The following is a 23,120-nucleotide window of genomic DNA, read 5'->3' as shown; positions in this document are numbered from 1 at the left end:
GCGCCGGCACGCGCCGCATGACAACTTCCGACCATCTGGTCCGTCGCTCTTTGTGGCAAGGCGTGAACAGGGAAACGTGCCGTTGGGCGTGTGTTGCAGAAAATGTGCAAAAAGGGGAATGGGGACGAGAGCCGCCAAAGCGCTCTGAACACGTTGTTCCCACAGCGGATCGGAAGGAAAGGTGATGTGGTTGAAAAGAGGACAAAAACAGGAGGGGGTGAGAGGTGTGAGGGGCTCCGAGACCATCTGGACTACCTGCAGCCCCTGCCCCGGTCTGCTGGACTGAGGAGAGACGCTACAGAGCGCTGCGGATCTTCATCTTCAGACTTCAGATCCACGTGGACATGAACCTGGAATGCTGAGGGTTAGTGTTTCCCTCAGGGGGCGGCTGGCAGCTCCAGCTGACAGTAAATCAAACACTAAAGGCCTAAAGTACATAATAAAGATTTACTTTTGAACAATGGCTGCATTTCATGAAGGCAATATCGGTCACAAGTGTCTTATGAAGTAGATGTCTTCTCTTCCTCGTTCTTTAAACGCTCAGGCCTCCTCGTCTTCCACTTGTCCAGGACCAGGTCATGGGGCAGCAGAGATGCCCACTGTCCGCTCTGCAGGGACCTCCACCTGCTCAACCGGGGGATCCTGAGGAAGTCCCAGCACAGCGTAGAGACATAACTCCTTCGATGTGTCCCAGGTTGCCCCGGGGGGCCTCCTGCCAGCCGGACATCCCAGAAACACCTCCCATGGGAAGCGTTGAGGGAACATCGTGGACATAGGCTTGAACCACCTGGTGGAGCAGGGAGGAGCGGTGGATCTGCTCAGAGCCCGTCCCAGACGTCCCGGGTCCTCCCCCCGTCTTCAAGACCGAGCCCGACGGGAAGTGTTGGCTGCTTTTACTCATGATGTTGTTCTTCATTACTTAAAGGTTCTCGTTCGCCCAAACAAGCTGGTTTCTGGCTTTTACGCACTTGTTGTCCCTCATGTGAAAATGGCCCCAAATGGATACCATTTACCTGCGAACTGACCTCCTCTACTTGTCTCTTTTTAGTCAAATAGTGTCTCAGTTGTGTCTCCGCTTGTGATTCACGCTCGGTGACACGTTGGCGTGACGGTTACTACGTGGTCATGTGAAGGAAAGGATGTAATTGCTAATAAATTGTGAGATTCGTAACAAAGTGGGTCACAAAGTGTCTTAATCATGTCTCTGTTTGTTGTAAAAATGGGAAATGACCTACATTTCTAGTGTTCTGCACCCCCCAAAGCGCTTTACAACAAACCAGTCATGTACCCGTGGACACACATATGCTGGTGGTGTACACAGCTGCCCTGGGGCGCGCTGGGCGAGGCGACCGTACGCGGGCGCCACCGGTCCCTCTGAGCAGGTAAGCAGGGTTAAGTGTCTTGCTCAGGGACACAACAGCAGATTTCTCTGGTGGGAGCCAGGATTGATCCTACAACCTTCTGACTGCACAACCCGCTCTACCTCCTGCTTCTCTAGAGAGAAGATGTTGTTGCTCTTTTTACTCATTGGGTGGCATTTGAATGTAAAGTTGCAATAAAGCAAAAACATTTATCTTAAATTGATGATAAAATAATAATCATGTTTACATGTTTAGTCAAGCATGACCATATTTTTTAGATTTATTTTATTTTCTTGTATTTTTACATGGTTAATTTTTGAGTGTGCCTCAGTGAGATACGTGGTCTGCTTGCCAGCTGCTGACTTGGTAACTTGGCTCAGATGTTTAGAAGGATCTGTTCTTTAAATGATTGTGCGCGTAGAGTCCTAATTTTATGCTCTTCTGTGCAGACAGAAAATAAAAATCACACACACACACACACACACACACACACACACACACACACACACACCACTTTAGTGGAGTTTTATTTTGGTGAGCTGTCGCAGAAACAACTGAGCATGTTTCCAATGAGTATCTCAGTGTGTGTGTGTGTGTGTGTGTGTGTGTGTGTGTGTGTGTGTGTGTGTGTGTGTGTGTGTGTGTGTGTTCTCCCTCCCTCCACCTCTGCCTGGCTGTCAGCTTGCTTCGACCACGTAGCAGCTTCCTGGCAGCGGCAGCAGCTTGTCTCTTCCTTCTCTCACACACACACACGCTCAGTCTCCCTCTCACACACACGCGCGCGCGCGCTCCCAGTATCAGCAGCCCATGTAGGACCACGCAGCACCAGCTCTGGATTTTAACAGCACCAGCTGAAGCGGTGATGGACCTCTTTGAGTTCGACTTTTTCAGGGACTGGGAGCTGGAACAACCCTGGTGAGTCCTCCGCTGCCCTCCCTCCATCAGTAGTGGTGGTGGTCACGCGCGTGTGTGACGTGTGTGCGTGTTTGATGTCACATCAAAGGGGTTGTTGGTTGTCAGCTGCAGAAAGAGTCAAAGTGAATTCCGATCAAAACACGCGAACCGTCTTTGTTTTGCCACCGTTCTGAGCTGCTGTTGGAGCCGGGGACGAACCGGGAGGCGCGCGCGCGCGCGCATAAAGCACGACGCGTTTTCACTTTAACCCTTTGATGCATAACGGTCACTACAGGTACTCCAAATTGTTATTTATTTATTTATTTATTTATTTATTTTTGCTATTAAGCAGCTGTTGAAGACTTTATTGCATGTGAGCCCCTCCAGTTGAGCTTCAGCGAGTCCAGCCAGCATAGTTCATGTTCAGAGTGCACGTGCACATGTCCATCTCAGTGGCACTGAGGTGGACATGTAGTAAATTATTTGTAAATTAACAAAATGTTACAAAAATATTTGTTGAAATTTGTTTCATTCACACCTAAAGATGAATGAAGAAAATTGTTTAAAAAATCATGGTTGAAGATTTCATAATTCATGCATCAAAGGGTTAACGTGAACGTGACCCTCAACCGGAACTGAACCGTGAACCGGAGAAGTTTCCCTTAAGCTGCTCACAGCTGCTCACCTGGCCGGTGGCTGGACTAGGTCAGCTCTGCACCACAGGTGCCGTGATTAATCACACACACACACACACACACACACACACACACACACACACACACACACACACACACACACACACACACACACACGATTAATGACCCTCTCACATGCTGCTTAGAAATCTCTTAAGATGTTATTAAAACTGAAATTAAATGTCTTTATCTCGACTTAACTCAGCAGGTCTGTAAGCTAAGGCTTGGGGGCCACATGCAGGGGCGGATTTAGCAATTTGGGGGCCCAAGGCGAACACAGACATGGGGCCCCTTACACTAAATTTTCGATAATCTCACCTTTAACTGGATTTGCGAAACTCTCCCTTCTTCTGACACGAGTTATTTTCCCTTTTTATTAGTCCTCCTCTTTTTTCCTGTACTTCCCTTTGAGTGCCTTCAATATTTGCTCTGCTTTCTTTTTTCTGTCAGCGCTCCTGTGCTTTAGCCTTAGTTTTTTTTTCTATTTTCCATTTTGGTCTGTTTTCCTCCCTTTAAACATTTTCAATTGTCTTTCCTTTCTGCTTCCTTTTGATGTTTACACTGAAAAACGACGTCACTTTCAGAAGTGAAGATAAAAGCTTTTATGAAGCATGCTGCTTCTTCCTCTTATTGGAGCCACTAGGATAACTCCATGTCATGCTTCATGTTTTGACTATCGCTTTGAGTTTGTTACGAACGCTCCCGCCTCTCTTCTTCTTATTTGTGGTCTTATGGCACTTGGCAAACAACCATTTGGTGCATTACTGCCACCAACTGGATTGGAGTGGAATGACTACCAGTCACTTCCTGTTTGTGCATCGCAGTCTTAATAACCCTCTTATGACCATAATTACAACATGGCCGCCTGGTATTTTTTTTTATCTTATGGCTGTAAAATTGTAATAAAAAGTGCAAAGTGTGTGTAACTCTTCTCCTTTTTTCAGAACAACCTCAGCTTTCAGTGTGTGGTTTGTATTTCCAAACCACTTCAACATTTCACGAAAACAAACGTGAAGCCACTTCTCCTCCAGCTTCACTGGCTGCCAGTCAACTTCAGGGTTCATTTCTAGATCCTGGTTCTGGTCTATAGGGCCTTACATGGACAAGCACCATCTTACATTGGTGATCTTCTCAGTCCCTACACCCCCAGCAGGTCCCTGAGGTCCAGTGATCAAAGCCTACTGGTTGTGCAGCACCAGGCTAAAGGTCAAAGGTGACAGATCATCTGCTGCTGTGGCCCCCAGACTCTGGACCTCTCTCCCCCTGAGCCTGAGATCAGTGGACTCAGTGGTCTCCTTTAAAAAGCAGCTGAAGACTCACTTGTTCAAGCTGGCTTTTGTATGACCTTCTTCACCTCTCTCTCTTTATTCTGCTCCCCCCACCTATTCCACCTTCCTCAGGATCCACTGGTTTCCCTCTTTCCTGTTCACTCTCTCTCTTTCTTAACATTTTTCTTTTAAATCCCAATTGTCTATTTTTGCTCATTTTAAATATATTTTTAAACATTTTCTAAATGCTTTTTTATATTTTTATTTTTGTTTTTGTGAAGCGCCTCGTGATTTTTATCTTGACAGGCGCTATAGAAATGATATTTTCTTCTTCTATTTAGAATGTATTTCTATTACAGCCTTTAAAAATCAGCTTAAAAGTGAGAAAAGCAAAAAACGGAATTGAATTTTTTACATTTATTACTGAACAGGAACTTCAAAATGACTGGGCAAACAATTTAAACTTTGAACTGAAACGCATTTATTCTTAAAAAAGTGTGAACCTTGGTGTCTTGTAGCAGTTTTTAAGACTTTATTTTTGTAAACATTCAGACGTTTTTATTTGATGTGGTAGACCTTGAAGCAGCTTCTCTCCAGCTGCAGGCAGAGTCCTGCCCACCTCACACCGCCATGGGGTGCTTCTCTTGCACACCGTGCTGCTATACCAAAAACTTTTGTTTTAGCAAAAATAATTATTTATTGTAAAAAGATAAATAATGCTGGAATGATGCTTACAGTTAGCAAATAGTTGAGGGTTGTTCAAATAAAAAAATAAAAAAAGACTGAACAAACATTCATACCCTGGTTCACTGGAGATCTGTCCTTCTTCGTGGTCACTGTCTTCAGATATAAGCCTTCTGGGACACCTCATAGATCGTGTTGATTTTCTTTGAGGCATTTCCATAATTTCATGCTGGTTTTTATGCTAATTAGCTTCCCCGTTCCGATATCCGCTTCCACCGCGGCGCTGCGCTCCGTTTCAATCAGGCTGTACAGCAGGTTTTCCCCTCATAGAGATATTTTCCCTAACTCTGATTGCTTCATTCTATAGATCGTTGGAAAGCTGCTTTTATCTACTTTTAGGAACCGCTGGAATTTCCTGGATCTGATCAGCCATTCAAAAGTTATAAAACGGAGCATTTTGGATGACAAACTCAGCACGTCTCTGAATCTGTGTTGTGATTCGTTGCGCTCAAGACAGGGAATCCCGGTGGCTACCGTAATGTATGGTATATGCACGAAAAGCCCCACTTTTAGTCTTTTCAGCACTTTTGGAATTTTAATGATATCTTGAACGGTTCAGGAATTATGGTAATGAGAAGTGCGCATGTCCAATCCCGTCTGCAGCCACAGGTTGGTAATAAGAATATTGTGGCATTAACAGAGGGGTGCTGGCGGTCAGGTCTAGGGGGCCCCCCAACACAAGGGGGCCCCAGGCGGCCGCCTACCTATGCCTAATGGTAAAACCGCCTCTGGCCACATGTGCCCTTTGGTTTTGGACCCTTTCCCACCGCACGTGAAAGTTGTGAAATGGCACAAAATATGCTACGTAGCAATCAACCACTGTTACGGAGGACGAGTTCCTTTTCACCGGCAGCAAAGTGTAACGTTTTGGGCGCGCCCCAGAAGCGAGTGGACGCTATCTTTACGTTTTCAGTCCATTTTCCACACTTCGCATCCAAAACACGTACAACATATCTGGAAACTTTCAAAACACGTCATGTGCGGTGCGTCATTTCCTTTACAACTTCTGTAGCCGATGTAAACAGAACACAAAATAGACCGCAGTGACTTTGTGGGATCCGCTATGTGGAACGCTTTTGCTCCCGTTTCACGTTAGAATCTCTCCCAGTTGGGAATGGTGGGTAAAATGCCGCTTTTACGTTCACGCGCCATTTTCGCATCTGGTGGAAAGAAGGCGTAAGACCAACAAATAACCTCAAATGAATCTGATTTGTTTCTATGTCAACAATAAGTCTAGCTTCAGTGACTTTTCTGTTCCCTCTGACAGAATCAGACCAATTATACCAACAGATCCATTATTTTACTCCCAGTTGTTTTAAATGACCTTTAGTGTTGACATCCACCACGATTTAACCGTTTAGGAGGCTTTATGCACAAAAGTAGCCAGTGATTCTAAAAAGCCTCAGCTTAGATAAAACCCTAATATAAAGTTAAAACAAATGAAGAAAATCAGTCAAAGCTAAATATCCAACAAGCTGGTCTTATTTTTACGTCTAGATTTAAACCAATCTTTTATCAGATTGCCTAATTATTTGAAAGTAGGATGCTTATGAAGAGTTTATTTATCAGGACAATCTGCTTCATGAGCATTTTATAATCTAGTGATTCTAATTTTCTTACAACAGAATTTAAAATCCAAGATGGCAGCACCTCCTTTGTATGGGAAATGTTTGTCTGAGTTCACCAGTTTTTAAGGACTTTTTATCCTATATATTTTAACAAGATTTTATAGCAGGCAAAAGACTAAGTCTCTCTGAAGCAAACTGGCTGGGCTAGAACAAGCTTTTAGCCTTCTATCTGACTGAAATTTGAACCAATTACACTCATAGAGCTAACTGGTTTGAGTTTAGGTTACCACACCCATCTGGAACTCCGGGCCTGCCTGCCATCTCCTTCCGAAGGTGACCAGCTTAGGTCAGCTGTGTTCACCTGGAGTAAACCCACTCAAGCCAGGGCCTGCTACATCCTTCTGAAGCTTACAGGTCTGTACCTGCTTCACTCATCTGGAACCACACAGCCTGAGCCTTCAGACATCCAACTGGAGTTATCAGGCTAACGCCTGCTGTGTTCTCCTGGGGTGAATCAGCTTGGGTTTGCTGTTTGCTGTTGGAGCGAGTCAACACGAGCCTTGGATTCTTACATCTCCTGGAGCAAATCGGACAGAGCCTGGGCCTGCTACATCGTCTGGGAGCTAACCAGTCTGAGCCCAGGCTAGCTGTGTTTACCTAGAGCCAACCAGCTCTAGGATTGCACCTTGTGTCTTTTGCCAGGCTTGCCCCCCACGGAGGTCAGTACTATTCAACACTGTCAAGAGTTAAACAAGGTGGACAATGGCGCTAATAGTTACTCTTGTAAGCCTGCTGGTTTGCTGGGACTGTGGCCCAAGCAATTATCTCTGGACACACTACACTGGATCTTCTGACATTCACACAAATCTGAAAAACAATGGTAACAAAGGAACTTACTCTATGACTTTCACGACTGAAAAACAATCACCAGTTCTACCCGAGCAGGATATAAGTCTATCGCCAGTTCTGCCCAGAGATTTACCTAAGCTACAAAGTTTTATGCTTCTGTATGATCATTTTACTTGTTCATTTAATAGAGTCACTAACGTAGTTTCTAGGCAGCAAAAGACTGAATCAAAGGTAAATGTGAAACAAAGAATGCTGATTGTTTTACTTCTACTTCTTTCTGGGAATGTACAACCGAACCCAGGCCCTGAACCACAATGCGCTAAAACTCCTTCTGATTTTAAATCATTGTCTGGTCTTAAACACATTCATTTAAATGTGTGCAGTTTACTAAATAAAATGGACGAGGTCAGAATCTGGGTAACCTCAACAGGGGCTGACATTGTTATCATATCAGAAACCTGGCTAACGAAATCTGTTACAAATGAAGACATTAATATAGATGGGTTTAATGTCTATCGCATGGACAGACCAAAAAAGGAGGTGGAGTAGCAATCTATGTTAAATCCAGATTAATGCTTCTATAATTCTATCACGATCTATTTGTAAACAAATGGAATTCTTGGCCTTGAGTGTAGAAATAACAAAGTCATTTTCAAGCATAGTCGTTGGGTGCTACAGACCTCCTTCTGCCCCAAAAGAGCCACTACATACTTTAAAACAGTTGCTGTCTGAATTTTCTTATACTGAACTACTTCTGGCAGGAGATTTCACTTGATAGGAAACAGTTTTGTGCCTCACTGCTCACAGACCTGTCTAAAGCTTTTGATACCGTTGACCATGCTATCTTAATAAACAGATTACTAAGCCTTGGGTTGTCAGAACACTCAGTAGCATGGTTCTCAAATTACCTGACTAACAGGACACAGTGTGTTAAATGTGAGGATCTTTGCTCTGATTTTGGGGTTGTCCGGAGGGGGGGGGGGGGGGGGCAGGGCTCAGTCCTGGGGCCCCTCCTATTTATCTTGTACATCAATGACTTGGGCCAAATATTAAAGATGCTAATATCCATTTGTATGCAGATGACACGATCATCTATTGTTTTGGAACATCACTTTCTCAGGTTGTTGACTCCCTGCAAAAAGCATTTGACGTAGTCCAGCACTCATTGCATCAGCTAACGCTAACCCTTAATGCTGAGAAGACTAAGTTGATGTTTTTTACAAATAGGCAAATACCGAATAGTGTTCCTAAACTAATCACACTGGAAGGGAAAGTCATAGACATGGTCCAAGAGTATAAGTACCTAGGTGTTTGGATAGATAACTCCTTACCTTTAAATCTCATATAGATAAACTGGTGAAAAAATTAAAACTAAAGCTGGGTTTCTACTTCCGTAATAAGTCGTGTTTTTCTTTTGAAGGAAAAAGGCAACTTGTCACAACTACCTTTTTATCTGTACTAGATTATGGTGATCTTATATATATGAATGCTTCTTTAACTGGACTCGGTTTACCATGCGTCTCTGAGATTCATCACAAGCTGCAGAGCCGTAACACATCACTGTGAATTATATTCACGAGTGAAATGGCCGTCATTGGCAATAAGGAGACAAAATCATTGGTATGTTTTTATTTACAAGGCAGTGTTTGGATTGTTACCTCCTTATATTTGCACATTAATCACACGAAAAAATGTTGAATCCTATTCTTTAAGGTCGAACGATCAGTTGCTACTTCCTGTTCCTTTTGCTCGCACACCGTTAGGAAAGAGAGCCCTCGCCTGCTCTGCTCCTTCTGCTTGGAACCGGCTGCAGAAAACCTGGAAAATGACTGAGCAGGTTTCACTACATGCCTTTAAAACCAAACTGAAAGCTTCAGAGACGGCATTAGTAACTTGTAACTGCTTTTAATTATTGAGTGTTTTTATCATTGTCCTTAAGTTGTAACAGGTTTTATTTTTTGCTGCCTCTTGGCCAGGACACCCTCGTAAAAGAGGTTCTTAACCTCAATGGGTCTCTATGCTGGTTAAATAAAGGTTAAATAAAAAAAATAATAATAAATTACTGCATATAATGGTCCTGAGTTGTTTCTCTCGAGGCCGTCCACGTCTTAAGTTGTGAGCTGCACTGGATAAAATGGCCGGCAAAAACGTTGACTTTATGTAATTTAATTACATGTAAATTTTCCACATTAGAAGATGAAGAAGAAGAAAATATCTTTTCTATAGCGCCTCTCAAGATAAAAATCACGAGGCGCTTCAAAAAAACAAAAACAAAAAAGTAAAAATATAAAAAAGCATTTAGAAAATGTTAAAATATATATTTCAAATGAGCAAAAATAGGCAATTGGGATTTAAAAGAAAAACATGTTAAGAAAGAGAGAGAGTGAACAGGAAAGAGGGAAACCAGTGGATCCTGAGGAAGGTGGAATAGGTGGGGAGAGCAGAATAAAGAGAGAGAGGTGAAGAAGGTCATACAAAAGCCAGCTTGAACAAGTGAGTCTTCAGCTGCTTTTTAAAGGAGACCACTGAGTCCACTGATCTCAGGCTCAGGGGGAGAGAGGTCCAGAGTCTGGGGGCCACAGCAGCAGATGATCTGTCACCTTTGACCTTTAGCCTGGTGTTGCACAACCAGTAGGCTTTGATCACTGGACCTCAGGGACCTGCTGGGGGTGTAGGGACTAAGAAGATCACCAATGTAAGATGGTGCTTGTCCATGTAAGGCCCTATAGACCAGAACCAGGATCTTGAAATGAACCCTGAAGTTGACTGGCAGCCAGTGAAGCTGGAGGAGAAGCGGGGTGATGTGGGTGTGTTTGGAGGACTTGGTCAGAAGCCGAGCACAGGCGTTCTGAACCACCTGTAGACGGTTCAGGGAGGTTCTGCTCAGACACGTGAAAAGAGAGTTACAGTAGTCTAAGCGTGAGGAGATGAAGGTGTGGAGAACTGTCTCAAGTTCAGAGCGGGACAGAATGGGACTCAGCTTAGCAACGTTCCTGAGATGGAAGAAGGAAGAGCCAACAAGAGAACTGACATGAGAATCCAGGGTGAGAGCTGGGTCAAAGGTCACGCCAAGATTCCTGACAGAGGGTTTGGTGTGGGAAGCAAGCTGACCAAGAGAGTCTCTGACTTTGGGAACCAGCTTGTCTGGGGCACAGATATTACTGTTTCACATAAAGTCACTGAAAGATCCACTGTTAAGGTAACCGGTTCCTATGGTTACTTGACTTGTGTTGATCGATTTTAATAAGTAAAAGTTGTGACTTCATAAAAATTTATTAAATTTCACTTAAAAATTTAGTTGATGATTACTAGAGTCAGGAATGTTTTATTTATTTATTTGGGGTGCATTCACGGTTTCACAGCCAAAATGAAGCATGAAAGTCCTAAAGTGGGATTCAATTCAGTTAATTTATACAACGCCTAATCGCGACAAGAGTCGTCTCAAGGCACTTCACACAGTAAACACTCCAAAACAGTTCAGTTCATTAAGCCAATCAGTAAAGGGAACCCAGCAGGTTGCATCGAGTCACTGACAGGTGTCTGTTTCCACAGCAATCCTCACACTGAGCGAGCAAGAGGTTTGCTCTAAACTGCAGCTAAACAAGCTTAGTTTAGGTTTATACATAGTAGTTTTCATTGTTTTCAACTGTTTGTATAATTCCCTGTTGTGATTTTATAAATTCTGGTTAAATCTTTAGATAAAGCATTAAATGTTGGTTACTTGTTTATGTTTATGTTTATTCATTTAGCAGATGCTTTGATCCAAAGCAACGTACAATTTATAACCTATAGGGCATGTTGTGTGTACTTGGGCCAAGAACCGTTTTTTGAGTGTGGAGCTTTAGAAACTGCGGTAGTGTTTGAACTCTATCAAAGGGGAGTACATAAATCCTCTTAGCAAGAATTTGGTCTTTAAATAAATAATTTATGAATAAAGGATGCAGACCCTACCCGACACTCCGGTGAGCCTTTTTCTGCTCTCATTTTGTCTCTAGAAGCTATTTTTTTTAACTGTTGTTCATTCAGAGCTGAGGTGATGAGCCACTGGCAGAGAACCTGCAGCTTTTTGGAAAATGATTATTTTATTCTGAAAACACCTCTCATCTCTTGTTGGAACTGTGTAAAATGAACATCAGCTGTCAGCTGATCAACCTGCCAGCTACAGTAGTGGGTTTGAATTCATTACAGGTCTGCTGGACTCTCGTTTCTCTCAGTTAAACGTCTGATGGAGCAGGGTCGAGGCTGCGGATCGCTCTGTTAAACCTCTTAAAATTCATACATTTAGAGCTAGTGTTGTGCCCGAACGCATTCATTGAACAATCGTTCGTGAATTTGTTCGTTTTTTTTTTCGTGAACGTGAACTGAACTCGTTCGTATTTTGCCTGGCGAAAGTAAAAGTGAGTGCGTTCATCCTGGCGTGCGTGAATGGGTTTATGAACGCGTTCTTTCGCCGTTCTAGCTCCAGATCTCCATGGAGCTTTTCTGGAGCTAAAGCCTAGCTAAAACAGCTTGTTAACCATAGAGTTTATAAAAAGTAGAACCCGCAAATGCGGCCAAACGTAGGCAGTAGCGGTTGGTGCCGCGTCTACTCTTCTATGTCTATGCTGAGTGGACGACGGAAGTCATGGAGTCGCACCACTCATGCGTCATCAAATTGCGAAGCATGCAGGAAAACGCCCAATGGACGCAACGGCAGTAGCAATACGTTTGCATCAATGGTTAATGCAGGATGCTCGTATGGCCACTTAAGAGTTTGTTGAAAAAGTTAGTGATGAATGGGAAAAATCTTACATCTATATATAATATATATTATGGCTGGACGATATGGCCTAAAGTCAATATCACGATATATTGAGGATTTCACCTCGATAACGATAAATGGACGATAGCTACAGGTAGGCGCAGATACAAAACTTGTCCACTAGATGGGGCTGTCACATGTATTACGTTGAGTCACATTTTTACGTGACTCAGGGTGGTACAGCTTCTTAAAGGGAACGCTGCCAACCTACATACGTCTTTTCATTTTTTTATTATAAAATTTATTGTCATGGGAAAAATTATCTCGATAAAAGTCAGAAATTTCGATAATGATAAATTTTCGATTTATTGTCCAGCCCCTATATATATATATAATACATACTGTATATAGGAGAAAGAAGAACTTTGAACTAGTTCGTTTTTTAAATGAACTTTCTCAACACTGTTTAGTTATACCTGCCAGGTTGGAAAAAAATAACTTTATATTACAGCACGAGAAAAAGGAAGTGTGTAATGTGTAGAAGATAACTTAATGTTGGACTCTTTGTTGTATTTAGTTATATTTTTGGTCAGATTGTGGAAAAGTTTCATGATGCAGGACCACCATGATCAATAATGTGTGTGTGTGTGTGTGTGTGTGTGTGTGTGTGTGTGTGTGTGTGTGTGTGTGTGTGTGTGTGTGTGTGTGTGTTTTGGGGGTTACTGGGGTGTTGTGTGTCCACACAGAAATGACTCACTGCGCTAGGCATCCTTCTGGATCAAAAGAAGCTGAGAAATAAGATCTAAATGAATTGTTCCACATTTGTTGAATCCTGCTTCCCGTTCCGCCGCGCCCCTCGGCGGAGTCGTTTTCTCCGTAGCAGAGGACGCCAGAACAAAGAGAAGCAGTTTTAAAGGCTTTCAACACTCAGGAGGCCAAAACGATCTGGAGATTCAACAGAAAGCAAAGCCTGATATGTAATCCTGAACTATACTCATATTTAATATTGCATGTATTCATGTGAATGTAGATTTTCAGGCAAAAATGTATAGAGGGAGAAAAAGGCTCCAGGTGAATGTGCTGAGAGTAAATTCACTGTTTCTGCTCATTGAAATTTAAATCTTGACATTTATGTTTAATATTCAATATTAAGTTTGTAATTTTAATGAAATCAAAATGAGATGAAATTTAAAATCCACGTCAGCTAAACAGGATGATTAGAAAATGGCTCACAAAGAAAGAAGTCCTTAACATAATAAACAACATGTGTACTAAATTAGATGTTTTGAGGAATTTTTTTCTTTGTGGATGTTTGAAGGCAGACATGGGTTGTTTCTCAATGCCTTGGGAGGTGATGTCTTGACCCAGGTCCAAGACTCAGCATTTCACCAACACCTCGTTTGAAAACGTTAATGCACTCGTCAGGGAAGCCAGATGGTTTGGGAGAGGTGAGAAGGAAGACATCTATGTGAAACATGGCTGGTTTCATCTTTCCAAATCCTTCAGCCTAGCCTTGACGTCCCGAGACAGTTAAACCCAAACACCTTGTGACCAAAACAGTGAACAGGAGAGCTTTGTTGGAGCATCTGCACCAACGACACAAACGGGGATTTTAAATAGACGAATGGGCCAGAGATCTGTGGCCTTGATCGCCTCAGTAATAATAACAATGGCCTCACTAGTCACCCCTGCCCTAATAGTTTGCTTATTTCAGACCAAACCTGAAAAGCCTCCTACTCTCAACCCACGTTTCAGACCTAAAGAAGCTTCTTGGATGAGAAGCGAAACGTCTTAAAAAACCCGAAAAAAACAAAAATGTGCATTACCCCAACTTTCCGCTTGATGAGTAAGAGGTGCTTAACGTGATAGACCTGTGCGCTTCCTTCCCACCGGAGCGTTTCACACACAGAATCGTTTCTCGCAGCTAGTCCATCGAGGAAAAGTTCAAGACCACACGTGATTTTAGGACTTCACGTGATAACAAACGAAGAGAAAGACAACATCATGTTTCCAAAAAGGTTTGTGGTTTATTTCCTGTTCTGTTTCTCACAGGAAGTGACGTACTTGTTTTACTAATTAATCAACTGAAAATATGCATGCAACTTTTATTTTGGAAGGTTCAGGATGTTTAACACTGCTTTTGTGTTTGACTTCCTGTGCGGCCCAATCTGTAAGTGTAGCACGTAAAAACGTAGACTCAAGTGTAAATTTAGTAGAGAGATGACGCTTCTGGAGCGTAACACGTCACAGCCGGTGGAAATGCATCCCTCGACTCTTAACGGCGGCTAATCGCTGCGTACTATGCTTCGCAGACGTTAAGCCATACACACGCTTCCGGTGCAAAGGCCTGGTCATTGTGGAAGAAGAAATAACAAACAGCTAATGGTAGCAAAGCTAGGTCACAGCGTCACCACTAAAGAATGTATAAACAAATCATGTCATTCATGATGCGTTTTGTTAAAATATATTTCATTAAATATGAAAATGTATTAACTCGTTCACTGCCAATGATGACTTTCTTTTTACTGTGTGGGCGTCGGACGAGCCCCCGCACCGCGACAACAAACATCCCAGCTCTAATGCCGATCTTCATCCGCATACGTCACACGTCACGTATCAGGAAGCAGAACATCCATGTGTTAGGAGATCGTTTTGGGCCGCTGCTGTAAAAAAAGTGAGGCGCGAACCGGAAAAGCTTCTGCCGATCACAATCGACAACGGATCATGAAAGAACGGATAACGCTCGAAACGCGCGGATTCTTCCTGATGTAAGAGGTGAGTCTCCTCTCTGTCTGTTAGTTTTGGCGTTGACATCATCCTAGAGCGCAACGTTCTGTGACTCTTAAAATAAATCACTGAAAAAACACTGAAAAATGCTGGCAGCGAAGGGCTTTTCTGATCCGGAAACGGCTGGCAGTGAATGAGTTAATGTATACATTTTTTGCATGAAGAGAAAAGGAATATTTGTCATATAGGTATTTAGGTGATGATTGCACTGGTCAGGCCTACTTGGCCTCGGATTAGGGGGGATGTGGCCCCCTGAACCAGAATGTGTTTAACACCCCTGGACTAAAGAAACGGATGGATTTTTTATAAACATTTAGTCAGATTCTGGTTGTTGAAGCTGCATATTTCTCAGGAAATGATATTTTCTTTCTTTGGAGCTGGTGTTACCACAGTTTGTCCGGTGGAGCGGCTGTGACTCTGTGGTTTCTCATCTATGTCTGCAGCACGCGTAGAGCAGAACTCATTACAGCTGAGCAGATGGTGGCACAAAGTCGAGTGGTGCCTTCACAGTACATCGCTAACGAGCTTGAAGAAAAACACAGCTTCAGAATTTATAAACGACCCGACTTCTCCCTTCAGGATAACTCACATTCATTATAACTCTACATTAAATGCTATGGTGTGTGTGTGTGTGTGTGTTTATTTAAAGCAAGTCTGTGCAACTTCTGTCTCAGATGTTATTCTTTAAACTTCCCAAAATATCTTTATTTTATTCACCAAACTATGGTGAAGGATAAGTACTGGAAAACAACAGTTTGAGGTAATTCGACTGAATTACAATTTTAACCGATTAAAAGTCGAAGACAGGCTGCCATTATTCCAGGCTGCATGGTCCCAAGCGGGCAAAATGCTTTAAATAAGAAGAAGAATGACGTTTTCTTTACTACCTTTGAGTTTAGCAGAATCCTACCTGGGGAGACTCGTGTAGATGGAGAGAAACAATCCAAACAGTTTCACTAAAAAGCTCACATGCTGCTGGATATATTGCATTTTCATCACGTTGTTTCAGAAGTGCTTAGGAAGAGGAAAGCAGCTGTCAGACGTCTATCTGCTTAGTTCTGGCCCGGGGATATGAAGTGATATACGGTAATGTTAGGATACCCTTACGAGGCTTCTGTGGGTGAACAAATCTCCAACATGTCAGTTTAAAGTACGACATTATCAGTTGTCTCTCAGTGTGCTGCTCCTGTAATATTATTTTAAGGAGCTGAGATAATAAGGATCGCCGTGACCCCTGGAAACACAATAACTTGGCAACCGCGTTGCTGTTTTGCATCTTTATTCCAGCGGGGAGCGAGCGTGGAAAGTGGCACACGGTGTTGTCCCTCAGCAGTCATAATGGAAGGGCCCTGGAGCAAGGTGCTTAACCCCCCACTGGAGAAGAGAGGAGCTGCTCAGGGCTCACCTACAGGCTCAAGGTGTCGACTCATGTAGCTGCCCCCCACCATTACTGCTCCATTACACTGGCACTGGCATGAGGGCCTGATGGGAAACTGGGAACTGACTGGAAGGAAGGCCTGGTTGGAGAGAAGATACGACTGGATATGAGACAATAAATCAGAACAAGTTCTGGGGCAGCTTCCTTGTAAGAAGCCATCATCTGGTCCTTCGTTGACTGCTCAAACCAGGAGTGAGCAGTCCAACCGAGGTTAGAGCTAAACTTGGAAGTGTTACAGAAAGAATAACGGGACCCATCGTAAAAGCTTACAAGGATTTTTCTGATGATTTATGATCAAAAATGCATTTAATTAACAAACATGCAAACAACAGAAGCCTAACAACACAGCCCCTTCAAGCTTTAATGTTTGATATTAAGATATGTTTAAAGCTGTTACCCTCTGCCAATCATTACTACCACAAAAAGCTACAGTTTGCCTCAGAATGAATCCTGACGTATGGCAGGTCACTGTAGAAACACGTAAGCTGTCCTTGACATTTGAAGAAAATATGGACATACTTGAGGACGCATCATGAGAATTCTTCAAAGGTGCAATATGTAATAATTTTACAGTGAAACAATCACAGAACTGTCTAATGTGTCAGTCATGTTGGAAGGAAAGTTACCGTCAGGGTCCAGGTAGTAAAGCATGGAGGACGCAGGTGTTTAGTTAAAAAAGTGGGCTTTTATTTACCCCCAAACCCGAAAAGGGTTAACAGAACCAAACCTTTAACAGGCAGGCCAATAAAAGAGGTCTACTCAGATTCTAAATCATGACTGACCAAACTTCAAAACCAGGGATGTGAGAAAATATTGATATGGCAACAAATATTTTTCCTGCAATATTAAATCGATATTCAAAAGCCACGTGCCAAATTTTGGGGAGAATTTTCATGTAAACATTTGTGTATTTTCTTTTCTTTTGGTGCAATTCAAATGCCGACCACTAGTCGGCAGCAGTGTGCAATGGGTTTTGTTTCCACCACTGAAATGTAAATCCCTCTATTATTTTCAGGTACCTCATGTTAAACATGTTACGTGTCAGTTTGGACTGTTTATTGAATTTTCATACAACAGATTCAGTCTAAAAAACCTGAATCTGAATGCAATATATCATGATATATCGTATCGTCTCCCCAGTATCGTGATATGTATCGTATCGCCAGAATTTCACCAATACACATCCCTATTAAAACCAACATAAGACAAACTAACCTCCTGAACTAACACACCTGGGAACTTTAATACATATTTAGCTAAACCACATGATACAGGGAGAAAAGAAAATGGCTTCCACATAAAAAAACTAAAGCATAATAATGAAATAAACTGCAAACAATGAAGCATATGGTTCAGTATGATGAGGCTGTCAGCAGCACTCTGGGGGTGTTTCTCAATGTCAAGGCGCCTTGCCTGCGAGGCAATGTCTTGCAAGGCCAGGCACCTTGCTTTTAAGGACACTGACCTTCCTTGGTCAAAGAAAACGGTAAAATGGAACAGACTTGCATCACGTGACCACGGCGGTCACGTAACGTCACGTGACGCGGGAGCTAACGTTATATTTTATATGTATTTGTTTCAATATAAATGTATAATGAGCCTTTTACTTTTCCAATTGTGTATATATTTATTAAATTAAAAATATAAGCGAGTTACTACCTGCAAGCCACCGAGGCTGCAACTACTAATCAACTAACCAACAATAGATAACTTCTTTGGATCTTAAAAAAAACATTTTGAATTCGTTTTTCTTACTTTTAAACTTGAAAATTGTCCCAAAGTAGCTGCCAGCTTCTGATCCGCGGTCTTTTTGAAAATACTGCGGTGCATTGTGGGTAATTTTTGACCAAGGCTAGGCTACAAGTCACCTCCCGTACGTCCTTGCTCAGCTAGCTAAACGGCTAACAAACGGAGAACACATGCCTCGGTAGAACATAAACATTGGAACACATCTTGGCGGCTCCCGATGACGTATCTCCTAGGCAACTGGGGCGGGGCCAAGACATCAAGGTATGGTTCCTTAGCATTGAGAAACACCCTGGGTTACCTTTTGCAAACCAGGAAGGAGAAGCCACTCCATCAGAGTCCCTCAAACAGAATTTGACCGTACGGTTTGGATATGAGTGCACTCCATATTCACATTTGTAAGCTGTGATGCAAAAATGATTAAGGCACTATTGGATGAGTAAGATGTGTTTGAAGTAGTGAATACCTTCTCAGCCGGCTAGAGGTTGTCAGTTTTTCTCATTTCAAAATAGCCAAAGAGGGACGTGTACTTCTGCTGAGTTTGAACTACTGCTCTGGCATTTGTTGTCTGACACTGGCCAGCAAAATGCAGCAGTGTTTAGTAGATCCTAAGCCAGTAACAAGAAGTTATTTCTTGTAGCCCTAAGAAACCACGACATCTAATTGTTGTACTCTAACATTGGCTAAAGAAGGCTAAAGTTGAAGTAACAATGCTGACAGTGAACTGGAATGAAATAGTTTGATCTAAAAAATCTCAAGCTGTTTTTTCAGTTACCAACAATTCAATAGTACAGTAAATTGTATTTATCTACTCAACTTGCTGTGTATGACTCATCTTCAGTTGTCATCTAGAATCTTCTAATGCTGATCTGTAGCTGGCAACAGCCATGACACTCATGACGGTTGTGAGAAAGTCGCTCGAGTGGTTAGAAAATGGGCTACAGTACCCAAATTTGACCACTGGATGTCATTGTTACTTCATTCTTACAAGATGCACCTTTAAATTTGGACATCCTTGTTGCTCCACTGTGATGTTATCGACCTTGAAATGCGGCCTCTGGATTTGGACACAGCCACGTTCAATGTAAGGGTAGAAATGGTTGTGAACAGATGATCACCCTGAGCAGAAATACTAGTTTAACTAAAGTTAAACAAAACTTCTGAATCAGCTCCAAAATGCCAGTGGAATTACCATTATCATAAACAATCCTTCCACAGCCTGCTGTAGCTAGTGCTAACAATGAGCTAACGCTAGCACAAGCTAACTGATACTAAACAAGCCATGAAGTAAAAATATCCACACTGTTGGACAAAAAAATATTATTTCTTACAAGTCCAGTAGCAGCAAAGCCAGGTCACCATCAGTCCGTGACTTTTGTAGCATTCTTTAGTTTTCTCAAACTATTCAATTCAATTCAATTTTATTTATAAAGCGCCAAATCACAACAAGAGCACTTCACATAATAAACATTCCAATTCAGGTCAGTTCATTAAGCCAATCAGAAATAATGTTTCCTATATAAGGAACCCAGCAAATTGCATCAAGTCACTGACTAGTGTCAGTGACTATACAGCAATCCTCATACTAAGCAAGCATGCAGCGACAGTGGAGAGGAAAACTCCCTTTTAACAGGAAGAAACCTCCAGAGAATCCTGGCTCAGTATAAGCAGCCATCCTCCACGACTCACTGGGGATGGAGAAGACAGAGCAGACACACACACACACACACACACACACACACACACACACACACACACACACACACACACACACACACCAGCGTAGGCCGCGCCAATGTTCACTCTAGTTGTAGCTTTTTGCTTCATCTCCAAAGACATTACTCTCTCACTTTTACTTCCAAGCTCCGCCATGATGCCAAAAAATTATTTTGATTTAATTATTATAAAATTCATTGATCAATAAGCACTGAAACCAGTTTGAATGCAATAGCTTAAAGTCTTAAAAATGATTTAGTGTTGCTTTAAAATCCAAAATAATCAACGAGTTTGCCAGTAAGCTAAGAGCAGGCACATAAAACCGTACTAACAAAGGTAATTAAATATTATTTCTCATGAGCTAAAGCCTTAAATAACAAAACACTAATGCTTCCATTTTTGGATTTCTGGATTTTGCACAATAAAATGTAAACATAATTCCTGAAAGAAGTTGGTCGGGCTGCTTTTGGAGCGAGCAGACCTTCTTCCTGTCAACATGGCAGCCAAACAAAAGTAAATGAAAGTATTGAACTTTTCCAGGTCAAAGAAATAAAATGCCTTTGCTTTCAGATGGAGCCAGTAATGCACACGACACCGCGCCGTCTGCTTTTAACCGGCGGCTTTTACCGACAGCTCCAAAAGCTGCTTTGATGTCGCTGGCGACTCAGTTCCAATAAATGTTCAAATGAACTCAACTGTCCAAGATTAGAAGCGGGGAAACTCTGCCAGGCAAGATGAAAACCAGAGCGGAGCAGAGCAGCTAATAGATGTGTTTTCTTTAATATTTTACTATGGATTTTATCGGCGTTAAGACAACACACACCCTCCTCAAACACCACAGAAATCACTGTGATTTGCAATAAAAGTCTGTCACTTGAAGCCCATTTGGGGTTTGACTGATTTTTCCTGGAAGAGAATAAAAAATAAACAATCTTGAAGCTCCCCACGCCTTTGTTAATTCTGCAGGAACACTGTAGGACTCCTCCTCCTCCTGAAGGAACACCCTTTCATCTCTTCTGCTCTTCCTCCCTCCTCCTCCTCCCTCCATCCAGCCCCTTGTTTCATTCTCACAGATCTGAAGTCTTTGTATGATTGTAACAGATCTTGCAGCGAGGGTAGCATGCTCCTCTGTAATTGCCCATCATGTAGCCGGCTAATCACGGCGGCACAATCCGAGGGAGATCGCTTTGAATGTTAATTGATGCTGATGGTGATTGGTTGAACCATTTAAGTCGTTAATTAGAGAATTGATTACACATTTCGTCAGCATGAAATGATAAGATTCCAGCTGCGTGTTTTGAAGCCTGAAAGTTCACATCTGCAGGAAGACACTCTGATTACTGTTATTTTTGTCGCTGGATCGAACCAAACCGCTTTTTATGGCATTTATTCTAATTTTGCTCCAGAATGGAAGGTTTGGAGCAAAAGTTGGCATGAAAAAGGTCGGTTTCACACAAAACACCGGCGAATCTGCAGGGAAAAGTGGTGACAGAATCAATTCGTTCACTGTTCCTCCTCAGAGTCCTATATTCAATCTGCCCGTCGGCCCTCCCACCTCTCAATCAGCTCGGTCACACGTGCTCGTTCAATAAGCGCGAAAACCATTCATCGCACTGACAATTCTCCCTCCTCGACGAGAGATCGGCCTCAGCTTGCCAAACCGGCTCCACTTGATGACACTTCACACCAGCATCATCGGGGACCGCGTCAGAAAGTCGTGTCCCAAACTGCCAAGATGTCACAAATAAATCCTGCAGACAAACGCCGAGGGAAGGCTTCTGCTGGAGAAAACATCAGACTGCCGGCTCCATCAGCAGGTGTGAACCTGGCCGGCTCACCTGGACCCCCTCGGGGAGTGAAGCGGTCGCTGTCCGTGGTGCTGAAACACAAACAGCATCACTTATTCATCCAGAGGTTCTGATTGGACATGAGCAGTGAAGGGAACAGCTGCACAGATTAACTTTCATCAGTTGGCTGTTGGCTTTGTGATGACAGGATTCCTGATGAACAAAGGTAATTAAATCAACAATTTTCCTAAATCTGACCTAAAACTCAACACTAACATCACAAACACACTCATGTATGTATAGTAGGGATGTTCTGACCCCATATAAAGTATCGGGTCGGAGTCTTTATCATCTTCCTGCAGTGTGCGTGTTTTAACCGGCTGCTGCACAGTTAAAGCGGGATCTGCCTTCACAGATTTAGTTTTCAACCAACTTTATAAACACAGTTTCTAAACATTTCCAGCTCTTCAGATGTTACCAGCTGGTGTTTATACATCCTGGTTTGTTTATTTTTCACTAAACCACAAATCAGAGATCAATAAAGAGCGTTCACAAGCAGCAACAGTGTGTCATGGTCTGCGTCTGTGTCTTCCCCATGTGTCTCCTTATGTCCTCCATCCTTCTTTAGATTCCCCTTTTGTGTCTCATAGCGCCCTCATGTGTCCTTTGTCTGCATCTCTGTTGTGTGTCTTAAGTTGTAGCCCCAGCCTCTTGTTCCCCAGTTCATTGTATGTGTGTATGAGTTTGTGTGTGTCAGTATGTGTGTGTGTTTGTGTGAGTCCGTCCCTTAGTCTTTAGGTTTAGTTTTGTGTTTTATATGGTGTCAGGTTTATCTGCCCTCCACTGGTTCTCTTCCCCATCCAGATAATTGTTGTCACCTGCCTTCCCTCCAGCAGCTCACTCCGCACACCTGCTGCCTGTTTTCCTGATTGCCTCTCCCAGTCTATTTAAGCCCTGCCTTGTCTTTGTCTTGTGTCGGTCCATTAATGTTTGTTGATTCTGTCAGTTTAGTCCCTCCGTGGTTAACCAGAGTTTCTAGATCCCAGATAAGAATCTGCTTTTTGACCTTTTGGATTTTGACTCCCAGTTTGGATCACCTTGGTTTTTGGCTCTCCTACAAAATAAAGACCTTTTACTTAAAATCTTCATCCCTGCCTCCGTGTCATCCTGGGCACTGCATTTTGGGTCCATCAACACCGCATCGTGGCACAGTGTTTATAAAACAGACTGGCGATATTAAGACGCCTGTTTGCAGGAGTAACAACCCAAACGGTGTCTGGCCTGTTTGAAACTGTCGCCCTGCTCTGTGATCATCTACAGAAAGTCACATGAATGGATTTTAATAACTGTAACGGACTTGTGGTCTGAACGTCTGTGCTGTAAAAAAGATGCTGATTTTGATCGAGCAGAAACGTCATCCTAGATGACTAAAACTCTTGATTGGAACGTCCTAAGATATATGTGAATGCTCACAATGAACGGATGTGATTTTTACTGAAGGTGCGTTTTAACCGAAGACCTGAGGG

At 42.7% G+C, this 23,120-nt stretch overlaps 1 protein-coding gene across 1 annotated transcript in view; it reads left to right on the top strand.

The window, feature by feature from the left end:
• The first annotated feature begins 1,993 nt into the window (after window positions 1-1,993).
• aff2 (AF4/FMR2 family, member 2) overlaps window positions 1,994-23,120 on the top strand; it is a 332,245-nt gene continuing 311,118 nt past the window's right edge. Inside the window, exon 1 of the mRNA XM_070551870.1 lies at window positions 1,994-2,276. Coding sequence (XP_070407971.1) covers window positions 2,224-2,276 — 53 coding nt within the window. The 5' untranslated portion in view covers window positions 1,994-2,223. The remainder of the gene's footprint in view (window positions 2,277-23,120) is intronic.

Source organism: Nothobranchius furzeri, chromosome 1 (assembly GCF_043380555.1).
Source record: "Nothobranchius furzeri strain GRZ-AD chromosome 1, NfurGRZ-RIMD1, whole genome shotgun sequence".
Lineage (NCBI taxonomy): Eukaryota > Metazoa > Chordata > Actinopteri > Cyprinodontiformes > Nothobranchiidae > Nothobranchius > Nothobranchius furzeri.
The sequence above is the reverse complement of the archived record's forward strand: the minus strand, read 5'-3'. Positions and strand labels throughout refer to the sequence as shown.